The sequence below is a fragment of the Prosopis cineraria genome, unplaced genomic scaffold (assembly GCF_029017545.1).
Source record: "Prosopis cineraria cultivar Desert tree isolate PC_DT_omini unplaced genomic scaffold, ASM2901754v1 PC9, whole genome shotgun sequence".
Lineage (NCBI taxonomy): Eukaryota > Viridiplantae > Streptophyta > Magnoliopsida > Fabales > Fabaceae > Prosopis > Prosopis cineraria.
Genome location: NW_026555340.1, coordinates 33,089,033 through 33,109,083, shown reverse-complemented (window position 1 = coordinate 33,109,083; position 20,051 = coordinate 33,089,033). Strand labels below are relative to the sequence as shown.

The window sequence follows — 20,051 nt, the reverse complement described above, 5'->3', positions numbered from 1 at the left end:
TTTCACTTTACATTTTTTTAATTAGTTTTTTAAAATGATAATTTTATAAGAAAATTATACATTATATTATCTATTTTTTTATATTTATATTTTGAGAGAGCATTACAAAGATATATTTTAAATATTCTAAAAAATTAAATTTTGAATTTTAGAACACCTCATGTATTTTTCTCCTCACCTTCCTCTTCTCTATCAATAATTGAACTAAAAATTTCTAAGCTAGCATCAAGCTTTAAAATTTGATCATGAGAACTAATGTTTTTGATATCAAATATAAAATTTGAATTAAAAAAATTATATTAGTTAAAATATTATTCTATAGACAAATAAATTTAACCATCATATATCTAATTATTATAAAAAGCAATGTTATTGTTTTTAATATTAATTTAATTATAAAATATGTAAAAATAGAGGCTCATTACTATAATATAAGATTTTCAAATTAAAATATTAAATAATAAGTTTTTGAATGAATTTATTTATTTATTTATTTTGATAAAAAGGAAAGCTAGATATATCACAAAGCAAAAGCTTGAAAAATGCAAAAGCCTATCGTGGCCGCAACATGGTTTCCAAATCCATGCAATCACAGAGCAGCACCACACAGTCTCGGATTCCTCTGTCGCGTAAACTTCATTCCCATTAGGCATGCTCAAGCTTCTGCAGCAAATGCATCCTCCTTCTGTACCTTAAGCATGAAAGCTCCTTCAATTTGCCAAATGCCGCCTTTAATGATCCCTCCACCACCAGTCTCTCCAGATCTCGTGGAGAAAGCCCCATCCACATAAACACGATGTCTATTTCCGATGTCATCATTCGGCATCTCATGTTGGAAACTTGATCCCCTGTTTGCTTTGGGTTCAGATATGATTGTGCTATTCAGGCACTCAAGTATCCCCCTATCATGTGCTTCAATGTTCACAATGGGTGTGATATGGCCCTGGAAACAAGGACGGGTCCAGAACCAATTGTGTGGGAGGCCAAAATATAAAATTACGTAATAGAGGGGCAGAAAATTAATTTTAACACTTTTTACAAGCAAAAAAAACATGTGATTTTAACAAAAATTTTGTGATATGCGCGGGTTTGGGGGGAAGCACCCCTTCATTCCCCCTAATCCGTCCCTACCGAGAAAATTCTTTGGTTCCTTTGGCGCCCCAATGGCCAACATATAAATGAATTTATAAACCAATAAATTCAATAGCATTCCGTGTTGAATTTACCAAAACCAATATACTAAACTAATTTAAATAGTTGAATCAAATCAAACCAAAAATTATTTGTTAACCCAAATCAACCTAAAATAATACAGTTGGACTCAATTATTTAATTCAATTCATTAATATTAAATAATGCATTGTCTTAAAATAGTTCCATTATTGTAAAATATCAATTTAACCATAAAATATATATAAAAAACTCATTACCTTGTTTATTTATTCATCATAAAATTACAATAATACAATAAAATTAATGTTTTAAAATGTTAAATATTGAATTAAATAAAAAATAAAAAATTAAAATGACAGTATATAATAACTATTGAATATTATTCTTTTGGGGTTGATTGTTTTGAAGGTCAAATTTTCAAGGATGACAATTAAAATCACCGATGATTGATGATTGTAAACTTACAACAATGACTTTTAAACTTAAATTTGTAATAAAGATTAGCTAAAATCATCACAAAAAGTTAGACTTTCGACAACACATAATTGTTGTCAATTTTTTTTTGGTGGGCAATGAACCTCTCCTCTTATTTTTCCATCCTCTTTTCCTCCTCTCCCATGTTCATCACCGTTAATTACATGACATCTATGGCCAATAAGAACTCACATGATGCAACAACCCCGTTTCATGGTTTCACTAGATGCCCTTCAAGCTCAATTTTGCTTTCCACGAGTCTCTCCTTTGGCAAGAAGCCATGACTGCCGTCGACAGTGTTCTTTGGGGCCTTCTCAAAAGTTACATCTGTTGTTTCAAGCTGCGGTGGCCACCGCAATTATGATTGAGCCGCACCCTCGCCCGCTGAAAATTATCCAACAACAAAGTGTATTGATTTTGATTCCCCAAAATCTTTTATTTATTTGAAGCTGCGGGTTTTTGTCTGGCATGAATCTGGATATTCCCACTTCATGCTCCAGGGTTTAAATTTCATGCAGGGGCATCTTTTTTGTTAGAAAATGGAAGGTAGTTAACGCTCATTCCTCTATACATAAGCAATGAAAAGTTAAAAGCAAATAGTAGAAAAGACAGAAAAATACGATAACCAATGATCTGGAAGATGGAGTCAAATGGATTAATTAACAATGGAGTTAAGAGAGAGACAAATAAATAGAAATAAGCTTTTTCCATATATTAAAACAAAAACAATAAATAGAAAGGGAAGTTGATGAATGATCAAGAAGAATATCACATCATGAAATCAAATCAGCATCCTGACCCATGTAAAACAAGTCTTGCAATGATTGAAAATCCTTTTTTTTATTTATTTATTAGTGTCTGATCGAGCCAGCCATCAATGCTCGTTTATTTTAACCAAGTTCCTGTTCTTCTGGTGAGAAAAAGATGAAACCTCCGTTTGTCGTAAAATGGTGTCGTTGCATTGAGTGGGTTCCTTTTAGCCATTGATGTAAAGGTTAACGATAATTCTGGGGGAAGAGGAGGAAAGGGGATGGGAAGGAAGATGGGAGGTTTACAGTCAATGATCCGGCAGTTTACATTCCTTTATAAATGATAACCTGATGGACTGATCGGAGTTCTGAATCCACCCAGAGTTTTGGAGGCTATAACAGTATCCCGAGATGTAATATTTATATAATGTACATAACTATTAAGTTTTTTTGAAAAATGACTAGTATTTTTTATACATTGAAAAATGATTATTTTAAAATTTATAGTTTCGTTATATACATATTTCATAAACATTTCCTTAATATTCTTTGTCAGCACTGAAATAATACGTATAGGCATTAAAAAATCCCTTATAATAAAAATTCATCCGAGTACACCTTTTAACAAGCTCTTTTTAATATCTACTTGCATTTAGAAACGGAAACAACATGGATATGTTAGTGCATTCAGTAAAATTTATAACAAAGCATATAGTTGATAAATTATAATCACTCCTTGTAATATTTGATAAATTATGGAGGAGCGGTGAAATTGAGACTTACAAATTTTACCAGAATGGGGATGTCGTCAATTCCGAGCGAACGCTTCCTTTGCCGGGCCAGAATGGTTAATATCCGTGAAATGTACTGAATGAAAGGACATTGTTGTGCGCAGGAAGAAAAGGAGTGGATGGAAGTCACACATGTTGCTGCCACTTGTATTTTAATCAAGCACCACCATTGATGTAGGACCACATGATGAATTCAAATTTGAAAACGAAAAGGGAACTATTGGGCATTGGCTGACAAAACATAATAATAATAATATGTACACGGGAAGCAGTAAACGGGGTTTGAAGAAGGAGCTGAGGAACAAGGCCCAAGAGTTTGAGAATTAGAGACTAGCAACATAAACGGCAGGGGTTCCAGCAGCAGCAGGAGTTTGTACAAGAGCAACACGGGCGTACCTTTGGGCAGGAGCAAGAGCAAGAACATTTGCAAGTGCAGCAAGAAGGGCAGGAATCACATTGAAAACTGCAACAACTTTGGGGAATGCAGCAGCAGCAATCTGATTTTGGTCTTGGACATGACCAACACGCATTACAACAACTACTGCCACTACCACCACTACATGCCCACCTCTGCTTTGGCTTGCACCTGCGTCGCCATTTTAGATTACCATAGCAACACTCTTCACAGCACCAACACCACATCCACGATACCTTCCAACACGCCATCCCTCTGCGCACAACAATTTACTCATTTAGGCCAAATCATGTTCAACTCTACATACAATTTAGCCGCCTTCATCCCGCACAATTCCTTAACTTATGATAATCCGTATCATATCACATACAAGTGCAGGATGGTACCTGAGCCACTTCCAGAAGCCACATGACCGGCGCTCTTTCTTATTTCTGATTCAAACACAGAGGAATTAGCATCCGGATCATCTCTTTCAAACTAACACAAGGTTGAGCACAACATTTCTTACGTGGGTAGCAGAGGATCTGAGTTTGCCACCACAAAATCGGCAATCCTGAAACATCCTCGCATTCAATTCACCATTGAATTAGCTAACATAAACTGAAACAGTTCCTTACTATTCTCATGCTACTACAAAATTTATCCAGGAAAGAGTCTCATTCATAAGCGTTAGACGGACAAGCCTCAGAAAGAAACATACTCTTTGCAGCATCTCGAAGCCGGTTGATGGGCTTCTACAGATTTCAATTCCTCCTGCGAGAAGCAAAATTGTCAGTTGTATCATTCCGCAATATAATTTAATTATAACGATAAGTTTCTAACGTCGCTAAATCTATTTTACGGTATCCCACAACTATCTAGCAGCCAAGAGAACAGGGGAATCCGATACTAACGGTCTCCATTGGCCATCTATCTCAGCCTTTTCACACACACAGCTGGATCGCTGCATATGATGAAGATTTGTATATTATGTGCAGAATTATGTAAGGCTTAGCCAAACCCCTACTAAAAGTGAAAGGATATGAAAAACACTAGAGGGCATATTCCACGACCTGAGCAATTAAAGGGACAAGGGCACAAATGTCCCTCCGGTGTTGTAGTTTTCAAATGGGATAGCGAGATGGACAATCAGCGACTGCAGTTCAAAGGCTGCAAGCGAAGAGATTGTTTTTAGGCTAACAAGTCATCGGTTAGTCGAGCGTGTCTAATCTTCGCCCTCAAATTGAAGCGCACGCTCGATTCATAAGTTTGTCAAACGAACGCCAATGGCCCCATACGTCGTGGCAGAGATTACCGGAAACGACATTTTAACAACTCTGTTCTAGTTATTGATGGAATGTTATGTGAAAAGTGTCAAGGAATGAGCATCCCAAGTCGCTATCTCGGACGGTTCAGTAATCAAGATCTGGGAAATGGCACGGATGTGCGACGCGCACATTTGCTCTATAATGAAAGTCGAAACGTTGAAAGTAGTTGCTTTCAAACAATGAGCAATATAATAGGGCATGTGAAGACCAGAATTTGAGAAAGTTGAAACCCACCTCAAGAAAACTGATCTCCCTCTCGAGCATCTGGACTCTGGCGGTCTCGCGGCGCTTGCCGTACAAATCAGGGTAGTCCGGCGGCGACTTGGGGGAGGGAGGGGGTAGGGAGGGAACGGAGGGACAGCGGCCGAGTTGAGTAGCCATGGGAGAGAGAGAGAGGGGTTAAGAGCAGAAAATGAAATAGACACAGCAAGAAATGGGCGCAGAAGGAGGGGCAGGGAGGTAGTAATAGCGGCAGTACTTGGTGACGCAGAAGTGACAAAGGGGGTACAAGTAACAGTAATGGCAAGTGACAAAGAAGAAGCGGCAAATCAGGTTAGGTGTGAATACCATACGAAGAGAGGGTGGCAGAGAGCAGTAAATAGGGTGTCTGACAGAGGATAGTTAAGACCCAGGAGTCGAAGCCGAGAGAAAGCAAACGGGAAAAGAAAAAACTCAAAAAAGAGAGGAACTTTTGCAGAAGAAACAGGAACTCAAATAACAAAAACAAAATCGAAAAAGAGGGCGAAAAGGAGGTGATAATGAGAGGAGAGGAAAGAGAGCTACTCTTCCGGCTCATTATATAAGTCACCTTTTAAAAATATAACTTGACAGTAAAATTCAGTGGGAGGGCGAGAAGAGAGAAAGGGTGGGTATCTAGGTAAGGGAGGCCAGTGGTTATACTTAAAAAAATAAGTCATAATGGGATGGAACAATTCCATCCCTAACGGGGATGGGGAAGAGGGTACTATCAATTAGAAATAGTAAAGACGGCCGAGTGAAAGGCTGCAACAGCAAGTGTCTGTGTACGAAGCCATTTAAAGCAAGGCTGAGGGATTTTTGATTGAGATTTACAGCAATGACTGAGGTGACTTGAGGTGAAGGGATTCTTCTCTCTCTCACATTGTAAATTTTGTTGGGTTGGTGTTTATTGCTCTGAGGGAAGCGCAGAACAGCAGTGGCAGACGCGAAGCAAGCAGGAAGCGAAAGGCACGATGGCAAAACCTCTGAGGGCCGCACGTGACCGCTGAATAGGAAAGAGAAATACTTTGTTTCTGTGTTTTGGCGCCTACGACGAATTAGCCCTGATTTTCATGTCCTGCTTTCTCTATATCCTCTCTGCCTCTCCCCCTGTATTTCTTTTTTAATTTTAAACGTTGCAATGCCTATTTCACTGTTTATTTGCCCATCTTCATTTTGATTTCGGCCCATTCATTTCCCATAAACCTTACATCTCTCCTTGCGTCTTACGTAGAGATTTGTGAATTGTGATTGCAACTGAAAGTTCTTCTATACTTATTCCTATCTTTTCCGACCTGGTAGGAGGAATCGACAATGATTTGGAAAAAATTATTGATTTCTTGATACTAAGATGTGCTGCTTTCGAATTTATTTATAAATAATTTCTATCAATCTCATTAATATTAATATAATAAAAATATATAAAATAAAATTTAATAAAATTATAAATATAACTTTCAAAAAATAAATGAATTATATAATATTATTTTTTTTATTTCTTTCTCTTACTTTTTAAGGATAATTTAAATATTTTATTTAAAACAAAACATTATTATTAGTCAAATGACTTATAAAATGTATCACTTTATCTTTATAAAAAGTGATCAATAAAGTGAATTGGAGAGTAACTTTGTTTAGGTAAAAATAATAAAATTTACTCCCTCATTTCTATATAAAAAGTATTTTAATCAAATATTACATACCAATAAAAGTTTATTATTTAGTTGAACTTATTTAAAAACATAATAATTTTTTAATTTTATCCCTAATAATATCATAATTAATATTATAATGGTAGTAAAAAATATATATAATTAATGATCTATTTTATTTTTCAAGACAAAGATAAAATCATTTAATTATTTAAAAATATTATTGTCATTCTTTATATTTAAAGATAAAATAAATTTTTAAAAAATATTTTATATATATATATATATATATATATAAAGATGGAGGGAATAACGCACGATGAAGTGATGGGAAGATGTTGGATGACGTGGAACCTGTATAGAAGTAACAGTGACTCTGACTTGGTAGAAGAGGAGATGCTGAATACAGGGAAGGTGCACGGTGATCTGGGACTAACCGAACCATGCGATTTGTGTCTGACTGACATATCTCCCCTTAACTTATTTGTAGGATATAAAGATCTTTTTTTACCTTATTTATAATTTATTTTATTAAATTTTTATCATAACTTTTTTATTTAATAATAAAGAGAGAAAATATGTTATTAAAATATATATATTTAATAGAGAGAGTTAAAAAATTATTTAATTTTTAAATAGAATTAATGAATTTTAACATTTTTTTTATTTTATAAAATGTATTAAAAGTATTTTATAAACAGAACTTTCAGGGTTCAGCGTCAAAGCTCGTTGCTTTTTAAAGTGCATTTGAAACCCAGTGTTCTGGGCTGCCCACATGATGTCTTGCAGGATATTCACTCTCTCTCCCGACAATACACGGACGCAAACCACGAGTGTAAATCGAATGCAATTCGCTGGCCACTTGCTCCGACAAGAACTACCGCTTAAGGGGCAGAGCCCAAAGTACTCTACAAAGATCCAATCAACTATTCACTGCCACTTTTATTTTGATCACACGCACATATGTTTTATCGTGTCCAACCCTCTCGCAGGCATGCTATTGTTTGATTTATAGACTACATTTGTTTCTGTTTTTCTGTTTTGTTCAGGACTTGATACAAGCTATATTTATTGATTACGTCGCTTACCGTAATGATGATAAACTGCCATACTTCTATTGAAGAGCCAGGCACTTTCTCTTCGTCCTCTTGTGCATGAGAACCGGAAGGCAACCAGTTTCCTTAGTCCAGTATGCAAGCTTTTTCCGTTCATCAGTCAATTTAATTTCATTGTTTGATGTCAAAGCGGCTATATATTAAAGATGCTGAAAGAATTCAGAAAAACATCTAGTCCGGTTGCACGATGGTCGAAGACTTGCAGGAGTACTACGGATCTTTCCCTCGATTACAAATGCCTAGAAAGAAAAATCTTTTTCATCAACAGATTGGTTATCATAATGACCACACTTGTGCAGTTTGCTTGAAATTGCCGGAAATTATTGATGGTAGACCACTGACCCAAAAAAAAACATGAATGAGGATTGCAATTGCACTAAGGCTGATGAAAAGTAAGATTGGATTCGATGTTGATCAAAATATGAACCTAACCAAATCAATCAATTTTCATAAAAGAAAACATTTGATCAATTTTTTATTTAGCTCAATTTGATTTGGATTTTAGACAGTTGGATTCCATTTGATTTATATACGGATCAAGTCTCTATTTTTTTTAACTCTTTTTTTCCTTTCATATTTCAACACCAAGTCACATTCTTAACTTTGTTATTTATGAATGAACTTAAAAATCACATTAAAAATAAAAATATTCAAATTTTATTATTAATAAACACCAAAATATACGCATTATAAGTAACATTAACACAAGTTTCATTACAAATTATCTTAATGCCTAAGCTTGTTTTAAATCAATAAAAGAGAAACATATTTCAGTAGCAAGTCGTGTAACGACAATACAGGTCCCTAGTCTAGACCATCTTTTATACTTAAAACAATTAACAAAATTGAGAAAAGCAAGATTAGGAATTCTATTAAAATATTTTAAACTTGAACTAGACTTTAATTGAGGTTAAAATTTAAAAATAATAAAGAGTAATTAACAATCGAATATTAATTATAAAAAATACACTAAAAATATAAAAAGATATAGTTCAAGTTTGGTTAAGATTTCAAAGGGATAAAAAAACAAATCAAAAATCAAACCATTCAATTTTTTAATTAACAAAACCAAACCAAACCTTATTAATGATCAATTTTATTCAGCTTTGATTGGATTAATTTGAATTGATTTGGTTTAATCAGTTTTGTTTAGTTTTGCTCACCTTTAATTTGCACTCACACCAAGCCTCACCAAGTGCGAAACATTCACTAGAAAAAAACGTGTTTAAGATCATGTCATGGTTTTCTAAGTGACCGAATAATGGATGCTCAACACAAACACCATAATTTATCTCTGAAAAACTTTCCTAACAAACCCTTGCAAAGAGCTCCCCATCCCAGTACCCACAGCTTCTGCCAAATATTGTGCCTGCAATTATTATCACAGTAGAGAAAATTTGAGAATATACCAATCACTCCATTTCCAAATAATGAACTTATATGCCCAAGGAACCGATCACAGTAAGCAATGGAACAAGACCTCTTGAATGCTTTTCTGAAGATCAAAAGCATCATTCACACGACCATCCAGGAAAGCCCATGTGTCACAAAAATCTGCCAGAAAACAAGCCATGTAAGCATCAAGAAAAAATCCTCGCTCCTCAAACTCAAACAATTAACAGTAGGGTCTTATTGAATACTCCTCTAGTTCTATTTATAAGTCACTTATAAAATATTTACAAAAATTTAAAAAAAAAACTTAAAAAGTCATTAATTCAATTTAAAAATTTATTATGTTTTCAACTTTATCCTTATTAAATATACATTATTTAATAACACTTTCTCTCACCAATATTTAATGTAAGGTAAGAGGGTGAAATTATTTAAACATACATCATTTAATGACATCACTTATAAATATGGTCAAAAAAAAGTGCTTTTTTCACCTTATAAATAAGACCAAAGAGTACATAAAATCTAAATGGAATCAGAACCCGGTCACGAAAGAATGAAGTGTCGGTGCTTTTTCCCTCAATTCACTTAGGCAACTATCAAATTTATTGCCATGGGAAAAGAAAATATAACATTCACAACTCAGAATAATTAAACGTTTCAGAGAAAAGTCCTATTCGAACCTAATTAACGAATCAATTTCCTCGGCGTTCACAAAAAGGAATCTTGTTTAAACCTAGATGAATAGCAGTGTCAGAGAATAATGTCCACTACAATCATAAGATACATCTAAGGGGTGTCCCAGAACAAAAGGCCAAATCATTAGGGTGGAAACTGGATCAAGAAAAATTGCCAGGAGATCTAGGTCCTGAAAGAGGGAGAACAAAGAAATAAACCTGGAGATTTATCGGTCAGCCAATAAATCTCAGTTGTTGAATATATTCCTCCAAGGACAGTGCGCTTGACATACCAATCAATGCCTGATGCAGTATCACCAGCTGCATGCCAGATCTCATCAACAAGCATAGCCCTCTGCTTAAAACTTGTTGGAACGTTGGCTGGTTGTGCCTGCGCAGGATTTCATATATCACAAATTCTAGACTCTTTCAGCTCTACAAATTGAAGTTACAACTCTATAACTAGCAGAACGGAGTCAAAAAGAATCAGACAGATAGACCTGAATGCTAAGAGCTTGAGGCCACGTTGATATATATGGAGCTTGCATTTCTAGACGAGCTCTGACAAGTTTAGAGATGCAATCACTTGGTGTCAAGTCTTTTAACCCCTCATCCGATTCAATTCTATTGACAAGCCTTTGTAAGCAGTCATCCATGAAAAACTGAATAAATTACACAGAATAGTGTCAAAACAGAATAACTCTTGAAAAGAAAGCACTCTTCTGCCAGCAGCATGCAATCTATCATAATCATAAAGGCTTAACAATGTACATGGAAAGATGACTTATGCATTAAATCCAATAATTGAAAAACCACAAGTACTGATAAGCATCATTTTTAACTCCTGAAGGGGTGAATCGTTAAAGGCTAAATCTCACATAAAATATGATGTCAGCCAGAATGCAGAGAGTGAGAGATCATAACAGTAATTTCCTTTTCTTCTACCATTTCAGCACTCATCCTTCCTTTGGAGATATAGTCTTACCAACAAGGGAAGAGAAGATCGATTGCTGCATAACTACTGCACAGATCAAATCAACCCCATTATACATTCATAGTTAACCCAATATCTTAAAACTAGATTGGAATGATGGCATAGGCTGTTGACATTGCATTATTAGATACGTTTACAGATGACAACAGTAACAAACTTTACCCCAACTTGGCATTAAATGAGTCGATCTTTCTTCTATATTGTAGTTATTAAGTAATGTGAGATCAATTGTATTTATGGCCACACATGACATCACCAAACACATTCTCATCAAGGATGAGCTGATCGAAATAGCGATAAAAGTTAAGGAGGAGAGAACTACTCTACTCCAATCCGTAAGAGACGTACAATCACTTGTAAATTGCGGACAGCGAGACTGACAGAAGGAAGCATATCTAGCTTTCCTTTTCTGTCATCTACATTCAAGAGAATTACATACGCCAGCAAGAGACATTAAGGTTAAAGACGAAGGGAGCGCTCAGAATGGCAAAAGAATAGGCAGGAAAGAAAATACCTCAACCAGCGCTGCCTCCTTCCTCGGGAATGATCCAATGATCGAAGGGGACAGGCCAGCTTCCCTTGCCCCTGCAATCAACGCTGCTTCGGTCCACCCCAATTTTATCTGCAAGACGTCAAACGAGAGCCACAATTTATTGTTACAGCTAAAGTCACGATTTCTGAGTCATTCTTGGATTTCTTAGCAGTGGTAAAACAACTATCGAAATAACAAAAAATAAATGTCGAATTTAGCAAGCGCAGTGATGTGTCCGCAGGAGAAAAATTGTTGGGTATGTGCAGCGGACACACAAACCCGCGTTTGGATTTTTCTCAGAGCTTTTCAGTTCACAAGTATATTTTGGAATCCAAACTAATTCACAGATCCACATATCGACTGTAATATGTTTTTCAACCGCGAAAGCATTGCCAGCAGAAAGAATAATAATAGGCGGGTGTACGAACAACGTGAGGAAGGGCGGCTTGAAGCACGCGAGCATGCTCGTCTTGATGCATAGCTGTTGATGTGGGGGTCTCATAGGAGAATGAGGAAGATGAATCTGAAGACAAAAAATTAGGGCTTTGGAAGCGAGGCTGATGGTTGGAGCAGTGATTAGAAGATGGTTCACTTTGAGAAGTGGAAAAGAGATGAGCGCGTAGGAATGAAGGAGAGAAGAAGTGGAATCGGCCGGACGCGTAATTAAGAGACATTGTACTGGAGAGGAATCGCTTGGCCGCTGTTCGATACATATCGTCGTGGCGGCATATCGCACATCGGGATTTAGGTCCGGCGGTGGGGTTTTATTTAGGTCTGTCATTGTTTAGAAGCAGATCCGCGTATAGCTGTGCCGTAATGTATTGCCATGTGTCAAACTTTTCAGCCACTCATCATCATTAAGCAGTACTACGTAAAACTTTCTTGATTTTTAAAATAATTATATATAAACATTTCACTTTTTAATATTTAAAATTAACTTTCTAATTTTTTATTTTATTTTTTTAAAATATTCTGTTATTAATTAATTATTATTTTATTAATATAATTATTATCATGTTACGTTAATGTAAAACAAATGGCATATAACATGAGCAAAATATTTTATTATTTTTAACAAATTTAAAGTTGAATAAAATTATAATTTTTATTTTCAATACGCATGATGAGTTTATCTTTTTTTTTAGTTGAATGATATTATTCTTATTATTCATTAGTAATAAAATTTAAGAAAAAATTATAATTTTATTATTTTGTATTAATTAAAATAGTCTTTTATATTAAACATATAAAAAAATATATCTAAAAGATATCATTAATAAAAGTCATGTAAATTTGTTTACTTGTTTTGTTTATTTTCATCAAACTCTTATTTGTTTTAAGTGTTATTTTCTTTTTTAAATGGAGCTTTCATCACTTATTAAAAAAAGTATGTTCTACTTTAGAATAATATTTTTATTTTATTTTTTGCTATTAGTATTTGTATTGATTTTGTTAAAAAAAAACTTTCAAAATATCATGATTTTTTTATATAAAAGGATAAATTTTTATTTATATAATTACTATCAATGACTATAACATTTTGAAAATTTTTCTCAAATAATTAACTTAACAATGGTAAAAAACTGTCTACCATATTAAATAAAAGTTAACTATTTTTTCCTTAAACTGACATCATGGTAGAAAAGATTAAGCTAAATATATTAGTACTATTATGATAAGTAAAATTTAAACTCTTTAAATTGTCATTTTTAAAGTTTGGGATTCCAAGTATTTAAAAATAAAATAAGTGTGAAATGCCTAAAAAATTGTTTTAAAATTGATAATATGATAAATGCAATAAAATATAAAAAATAGAAATAATTGTGTATTTTAAAATCTTATAACCACCTACCAACCTCGCCAAATAACACAAAATAATTTTTAGTACTATTAATACATATTTATAACTATAGTTGAATTATAGTCACCTAATACATTTTATATCAATGTTGGCAAAAAATATATATATTATGTCAATAAATTTAATATAAAATCTTTTAATAATTGGCTTAGGTTTGCATAATACAAAATCTCAAATAAATTTTAACCTTCTAAATGTTATTAAGTCAGAATCACATTTTTTTCAACTTAATACTCTCAATAAGTGCAAACCATAAAACCAACAATCAAAATATACAACTTAATTAATGTTCAAAACAAGTCAGTTATATGGTCTCATAATCATATCATTTCAAACCATTTAAAATAAACCAGATATCAAAATTGCATTCATCCAATGTTTACTAAAAGCATGAATAATTTGAAGAGCATAATTACATCACCATATTCACATAATGTTCAATAAACAAAAAAAAACCCTAACAATAATAATATAACGTCATTAAAATCACAAATCAAATTATTTAAAAGAGACAGTAAATCTATACCACCAAGCTTTAGACACTCCTTCACACACCACTCACAACTCATTTGATCTCCTGAAAATTGTTAACCACGTAATAAAATTCAAAAGTCTTAATAACAAATCCCAACTCATAATAATACATGTAAATAGTTATAAGTGCATTTGCTAAATGGGAAAACAATAGTTAAATAACTCTAACAAAAAATATAAGAGATATTGTAATACATAATAAATAATTATCCTTATTCTTGTCTACTAACCTTGAATCGTAACCCTCACTCAATGCTATATTATTTGACCAAAAGTAGAGCAGTGTGAATCCTTACAAGTCGGGCGAACCATGTGGCATAAAATACAATAACAACAATAACAAGTTTCCCAACACCCCCACAATAATCAAACAATTACATATCAATATTGTACAATCATGCAATATTACAATTTTTATAATTTTTTAATTTTCAACAATATTATATCATGTCATCTCATCTGACAAAAATACTTCAAAATATAATATCATAATTTTTTCACAAACATAACAAAATAATTTCTCAATAACAATTCATAATTTTTTCAATAATCACATAATTAACATGAAGCAACACAACTCACAAATCAAAACATGATTGCCTTATAACTTTTTTAATAAATTATTTCTTATAATTTTTCTTCCATCGTAACTATCACCAATAATAAAATATACACATAGTACATTATTTATAAATATTAGTTTCAATTATTGAAACTAATAAAGTAACTCTAATAATAAAATTAGAGAGAGTATAACATAATTTCTAATCCTATTATTAGTACTAGTCTAGAGCTAGCATCCTAAAAAAATTCCAAATCCTCCCTTAATTATCAATAAAAACAAATAAGCAAATATTAACCTTCAAACCATTTTTTACTATCAAAATTTCTCCTTTTATTCCATAATTTTTAGCTCAAAAATTATAAATTTAGTCTCAAATTTATAATCATTATTTTATAATTATAATAATATGTTTTCATCCCAAATAAACATCTAAACTTTGACAAATCAATTTATGTTTTCATATTTACTAAAAATTTACCTATAGGAATCTAATATTTCACTCATAAGTTTTAAATTTAAATTTTATTAATAAAATAATACTTTAAAATATTTATTATATTATTAATAACCTCAATAACTATATTTATTCATCATAAATTTATTAATTTTTTAAAATTTATATTTTACACCATCACCAAAATAAAAACTAAAAAAAATTAATGATTAAAAAAAATTAGAAACTGAAAGTGTGGCGTGGGCCGCACACACTAAAGACACACCCCAACGGATATATATCCGGTCCCCACCCCTCTTTTACTGTCGTAATAATAATAATTCTTGAAAATCCTAATTTAAAATATTAAATTTAATAATTATTTCTTAACTAATTTACTTATTTTTAAATATTCTTTAAAATTATATTAATCTAATTTGACCATAAAAATTTAAATTGAGATATTACAATGATAACTTTTAAATATTTTTCTTTTTATTTGTTTAGTATAAAAATTTATTTTAATTCATAAAAATAATTAAATTATAATTTTTTTAGAATTATATTACCCGTAAAAAATAAAAATAATATACGTAACTTAAAAAATAAAAGCATTATCGTGTGTGTTAAAAATAAAAATTATAATTTTAACCCTCTTTAAATTGTGTTAAAAAATAATAAAAATATTTTTTCTATATAATGTGGCATATGTATTGCATTAATGCGATATGAAAATAAGTATATTAATAAAATAATAGTTAGTTAATGGTAAGTGTTTTGAAAAAGCAAAATGAAAGACTAAGGGGTTAATTTTAAACATTAAATAATGAGAAATGTCATGCAATTACTTTAAAATTCATGATAGTTTTTTGCATTTTAGTCTTATTATTACCACTACCAACATATCTTAAGATATTTGTTTCTGTTTAAATCAAAACATGTTGATCTTTTATGAATTATTTATTTCATAATAATTTTTTGTTGTTAAATTATTAGTACATTAAAATTCACTCATCCTTAAATTAATTGGATAAAAATATATTAAGAATTTAAAATTAAGTACCTAAATTTTGTCCTTATTATTATTTTTGAATTCCATTCTTAATGTGTTTAGGTTCACAAAATTACTATATTTGTCCAATAATAATGATTAGGATCATCACTTGCAACAAGCTTGTTGTTTTTCAACTTTTTGTAAAAGATGAGCATTGTTTACTCAAAATGCACATTTATTCATTCATTTATTTTTGAAAAATGTAAGGAGTTGATAATAGGTAATGTCTCTTCTGAAATACTGAGAACAATCAGACAAATCTCAGTCAACTAAATTATTATATATTTATTTTTATTATTAAATAATGTGATTTTTCCTATTTTGATAATAAAATATCAAAAACGATCCACTAAAATTTTGAATATGAAATGGGCATGCTGGTCAAAGAGCATGAAATAATAAGTAATATGTATTTATTTTACTTTAGATATCCAATGCTTTGAAACTTCTTTATTTGTAATTGAATTAAAGATTTTTTTTAAGTTCCTTGAATATCAACCTAGCACAACAATAGAATTTATGAAAAGATTTGAAGGATTTAAATTTTACTGGAATACAAAACTATTAAGAATCAATATTTACTTTGATTCAATGGAGGCATTATCACTCATTAATCATATTTACTTTGAGAGTCACCGGTATCATGACATTATCAGAAAGATCAAAAATCTTGTTATGAAAAATTAAATAGTTACCTTTGATTATATTCATAAAGAAGCTAATTGATGTGCAAATCTCTTAACTCATTGGCTTTTGATGATACCTTTAATATTATAATTTTTAATAAACTACTGCATGATTGTAAAAATCTCATAATTTTAAATATGATTAGACCTTAATTTTTTCCACGGTTTTACATGGCCTTGTAATTAAAAAAAAAAAAAAACTCTCTCAATCTAACAAAACTTGGAAAGTACCAATTTGTATTGACAAAACATCGGAAAATTTTTACAAAGAATGAGAGGGAGAGATGAAAGCAATTCCTCAATCTGAGAATACATGGATGGGGAGGGGAAAACTGCTAGTTCCAGCGAGGCGCGCGGCTATAAATGGTAACTCCTAGCTACTAAAAATTCACTAAACAGGGTTTCAATCGATCAGAAATGGATTAGAATTACAACAAGGATTGTGTTAGCAGATAAGAGACTCGTCACACGGTCTGGTTGGATCGGAGTTTCGCTTGATTGTCGGGCATCCATTAGCCTCATTCTGGAGGAGATCCACGAACGAATAATAGGAGTATAATGAACCTTGTTGCTTAAAACTGCAATAATTCTCGGACCTACAAAGCATGCAACTTGACAGCTAATGGAATGAAAGCTAGAATATTGACACGAGGCTTGCATTGTGTGTTAGACTTGAACCTCCTCTATCCTTCTAATGGCTTCGCCTAAGTTAAGTCGTTGTTGAGGATTGGATTCGGTGCAACTAGCCCCGATCTGGAGAAGCTGCAGCATGTGACTGAGAGACTCGGTGTCGTTAGTTTTGATATCGGGATCTATCAATTCGGCCTCTCTTCCCTCCGCAATGGCGGTGAGCACCCACTGCACAACGTCGGTGCCGCCCTTGCCATTGCTGTGATACTGAGAAGGGAATTTGCCGGTCATGATCTCTAGGATAATGGTGCCGAGGCAATATACATCGGTTTTTCGGGACACTTGCTGGTATTGTATGTAATCCGGAGTTTTGTAGGAAAACAGTGCCTGGGGAGCGCTGCTTGGATTGATGAGGGGATGAAAGGCGAAGTCAGTGAGGAGCGGCTCGTACGCATCGCTCAACAGAACATTGCTGGACTTGAGGTTACCGTGGGGCAAGTCGTGGGATCCGAATTCAGAGTGCAGGAAACTCAACCCCCTCGCGATTCCCTTGACAATCTTCAACCTGGTGGGCCAGTGGAGGTCGCCATGGCACGTTCCTCTGTCCCCTGCATGGCATGATTGGAAACAAATGAATTGATCAATAATGGCATACATGGTATGGTATGCAATTATACAACTGAATTGAATGTGCGCGTATACCGTGCAAGACATACAACAAACTGCCTTTGGGAATGTATTGAGACACGATGAGCTTCTCCTCCTTGCGATAGTGGTAGGAGAGAGGGGCGAGGATATTTGGGTGTCTGATTCTGCCGAACTGTCTCATCTCGGCGTCGAAGGAATCTCTGCTGATCTTGTTGATCTCCCTCATCCTCTTGACCACCACGGACAATCCATTGCTCATGGTGGCCTTGTAAGCAGAACCCATGCCCCCGTTGCCCAGCACCTCCGCAGCAGCCTTCATCAAATCGGGCAGCCCGAACACGCCCTTCTCCTCGTTCACCATCACCAAGTCCCCCACGGCATTTCTTTTCGAAACCGAATTCGACCCTTTCTTAGTTGATCCCGATGTCCTGCTGTGGTTCGAGCTGGGCACGTGCACTTGCACCACCTCTTCCCCTCCCCCGTCCTTTCTAACCCCGATGCCTCCCATGTTTCTGTTGCCCTCTTGTCTCCTTGCCGTCTTTATCAATACTATTATCAGCATCACTACTATCGAAACCATTATGACCGTAATGACCGCCCTCACCAATCCCGTCCTTTTCTCCCCAGACGTTGCTCCTTGTTGCCGCGCCTCCTCCTCGCACTCCTTCCCCACTACTTTCCCACACAATCCTGGGTTTCCGGAGAAGGACGTCCCGCCGAAACTGGCCAATTCATCGGGGATGGGTCCTTCCAATCGGTTGTTGGAAACGTTGAACGATCGAAAGTGTTGAGTGAAAGACGGAATGGCTCCCGAGAATCCATTGTCATCAAGGCGCAGCTCTACAAGCAAGGGGAGCCTGGCCAGAGAGTTGGGTATGTCGCCGGAGAAGTTATTGCCAGAGAGGCCGATTTTCTTGATGGCGGCCAGGCTGGCGAAGAAATCCGGAGGGATGGGGCCGGAGAATTGATTGGTGGTGAGGAAGAGAGCCTTGAGGGCGGTGAGTTTATTGAATTGGGGGATGGGGCCGGAGAAGGAGTTATTGACAAAGCCAATGCTGCGGAGGCCAGGAAGGCGAAGGAGGGCATCGACGTCAATGGTGCCAGAGAGAGCCATATTAGAGAGGTGCAAACCGACGACGAGGTTGTTGGTGCAATAGACGCCAAGCCACCTGGCAGAGCAGGCAGAGGAATTGGGGATCCAGGAAGAGAGAGAGGAGGAAGGGGCGAAGGATCGTTTGAGCTGGAGGAGGGCGTCGTCCTCGGAATTGGGGAGGCAAGCGGGAGAGAAGGAGAGAGTGAGGAGGAAGAGCGGCAAGAGAAGGAAAGAGCGACCAGCGGCCATTGCCGGGAAATCCCAATGGACCGCTGTTTCTCTGAAGAGGGCTTATGGCGGAAAATGGCTTTTTCCTTTACACACAATTTCATTCCCTCCTTCCTAATAATAGAATTCCCAAACATGCTCCCAATCCCTTCCTCCCGACCTGTCTGCTCGCTCCTCCCACTTGTCTCCATTTCAATTTCAACACCCAACCTCATCAATTTTTTCTCTTCCATTTCGCTTTTCCAATCCTGTTCTCTGCCGCCATTTCACCCTGCACTGCCCCTCCATCTTTTGTAAGACTCTATTTGCACAATCGTAAGCACTTCATGAGACATTTTATTGAAAAAATAGATTTAATATTAGATACTCCGTGGCTTAAAATGTCAAAGTATTTTTAATTAAATTTTATTTTTAATAAATTAATTATTTATTTTTAAATTAATTTTATTTTTTAATATTTACTTTTATTAAATACTTCATAATAAATATAAAATTATTATTATTAAGGATACTTTTAAAAATAATAATAATTTTATTTTTAAAAAATAAAAATATTTTATAGTTTTAAATATTTAATCCTTCAAACAAATTTTTATATCTTTGAATGGATGGAAGGGAGTACTTCTTGATAATATATTCAGCGTAAAAAGACACCCGGATAAGAAATTCTCTTATGCGGCCGGGCATGATTTGACACAGGGTCAGGGTCATCAATTTCGCCCTTCCCTCAGGCTCGGGGCCTGCTTTCCCTAACATGGCTACTGACTGAGACCCCAACACCAAGGATACTGTCGGACATTAAACCCCGGAA

General features: G+C 34.3%; 3 protein-coding genes across 5 annotated transcripts; all 3 read right to left on the bottom strand.

The window, feature by feature from the left end:
• Positions 1 to 1,588: 1,588 nt before the first annotated feature.
• LOC129320725 (guanine nucleotide-binding protein subunit gamma 3-like) lies at positions 1,589 to 6,012 on the bottom strand. 3 transcript variants are annotated; one of them, XR_008595821.1, is made up of 6 exons: positions 5,144 to 6,012; positions 4,303 to 4,355; positions 4,111 to 4,155; positions 3,989 to 4,033; positions 3,189 to 3,857; positions 1,589 to 2,031 (listed from the first exon to the last, which is right to left on the bottom strand). XR_008595821.1 is itself a non-coding variant. In XM_054966291.1 (5 exons), the coding sequence occupies exons 1-5, from the start codon at positions 5,288 to 5,290 to the stop codon at positions 3,518 to 3,520; spliced, it is 630 nt and encodes a 209-aa protein (XP_054822266.1). In that variant the 5' UTR covers positions 5,291 to 6,012; the 3' UTR covers positions 3,112 to 3,517. The 3 variants fall into 3 exon arrangements, 1 of the variants encoding a protein (XP_054822266.1); XR_008595822.1 differs by having other exon boundaries at positions 1,590 to 2,031; positions 3,180 to 3,857; XM_054966291.1 differs by lacking the exon at positions 1,589 to 2,031 and having other exon boundaries at positions 3,112 to 3,857.
• Positions 6,013 to 9,101: 3,089 nt separating this feature from the next.
• LOC129319354 (uncharacterized) lies at positions 9,102 to 12,275 on the bottom strand. The gene is made up of 6 exons (XM_054964398.1): positions 11,937 to 12,275; positions 11,491 to 11,598; positions 10,483 to 10,644; positions 10,202 to 10,373; positions 9,394 to 9,467; positions 9,102 to 9,282 (listed from the first exon to the last, which is right to left on the bottom strand). The coding sequence occupies exons 1-6, from the start codon at positions 12,219 to 12,221 to the stop codon at positions 9,202 to 9,204; spliced, it is 882 nt and encodes a 293-aa protein (XP_054820373.1). The 5' UTR covers positions 12,222 to 12,275; the 3' UTR covers positions 9,102 to 9,201.
• A 4,586-nt stretch (positions 12,276 to 16,861) lies between these two features.
• On the bottom strand, positions 16,862 to 19,520 carry LOC129319923 (pollen receptor-like kinase 3). Its single transcript, XM_054965033.1, has 2 exons — positions 17,974 to 19,520; positions 16,862 to 17,879 (listed from the first exon to the last, which is right to left on the bottom strand). The coding sequence occupies exons 1-2, from the start codon at positions 19,259 to 19,261 to the stop codon at positions 17,308 to 17,310; spliced, it is 1,860 nt and encodes a 619-aa protein (XP_054821008.1). The 5' UTR covers positions 19,262 to 19,520; the 3' UTR covers positions 16,862 to 17,307.
• Positions 19,521 to 20,051: the final 531 nt, after the last annotated feature.

What these genes read in the sequence shown, in the direction of transcription:
- LOC129319923 (XM_054965033.1), bottom strand. Translation starts at nt 19,261, where the DNA reads ATGGCCGCTGGTCGCTCTTTCCTTCTCTTGCCGCTCTTCCTCCTCACT. An exon ending in TTTGTTGTATGTCTTGCACG is followed by an intron (nt 17,880 to 17,973) that starts GTATACGCGCAC and finishes CATGCCATGCAG; the next exon opens with GGGACAGAGGAACGTGCCAT.
- LOC129319354 (XM_054964398.1), bottom strand. Translation starts at nt 12,221, where the DNA reads ATGTATCGAACAGCGGCCAAGCGATTCCTCTCCAGTACAATGTCTCTT. An exon ending in AAGCCGCCCTTCCTCACGTT is followed by an intron (nt 11,599 to 11,936) that starts GTTCGTACACCC and finishes GACGTCTTGCAG; the next exon opens with ATAAAATTGGGGTGGACCGA. An exon ending in CTCAAGCTCTTAGCATTCAG is followed by an intron (nt 10,374 to 10,482) that starts GTCTATCTGTCT and finishes AATCCTGCGCAG; the next exon opens with GCACAACCAGCCAACGTTCC.
- LOC129320725 (XM_054966291.1), bottom strand. Translation starts at nt 5,290, where the DNA reads ATGGCTACTCAACTCGGCCGCTGTCCCTCCGTTCCCTCCCTACCCCCT. An exon ending in GCTTCGAGATGCTGCAAAGA is followed by an intron (nt 4,156 to 4,302) that starts GTATGTTTCTTT and finishes AGGATGTTTCAG; the next exon opens with GATTGCCGATTTTGTGGTGG. An exon ending in GGCTTCTGGAAGTGGCTCAG is followed by an intron (nt 3,858 to 3,988) that starts GTACCATCCTGC and finishes TGTTGTGCGCAG; the next exon opens with AGGGATGGCGTGTTGGAAGG.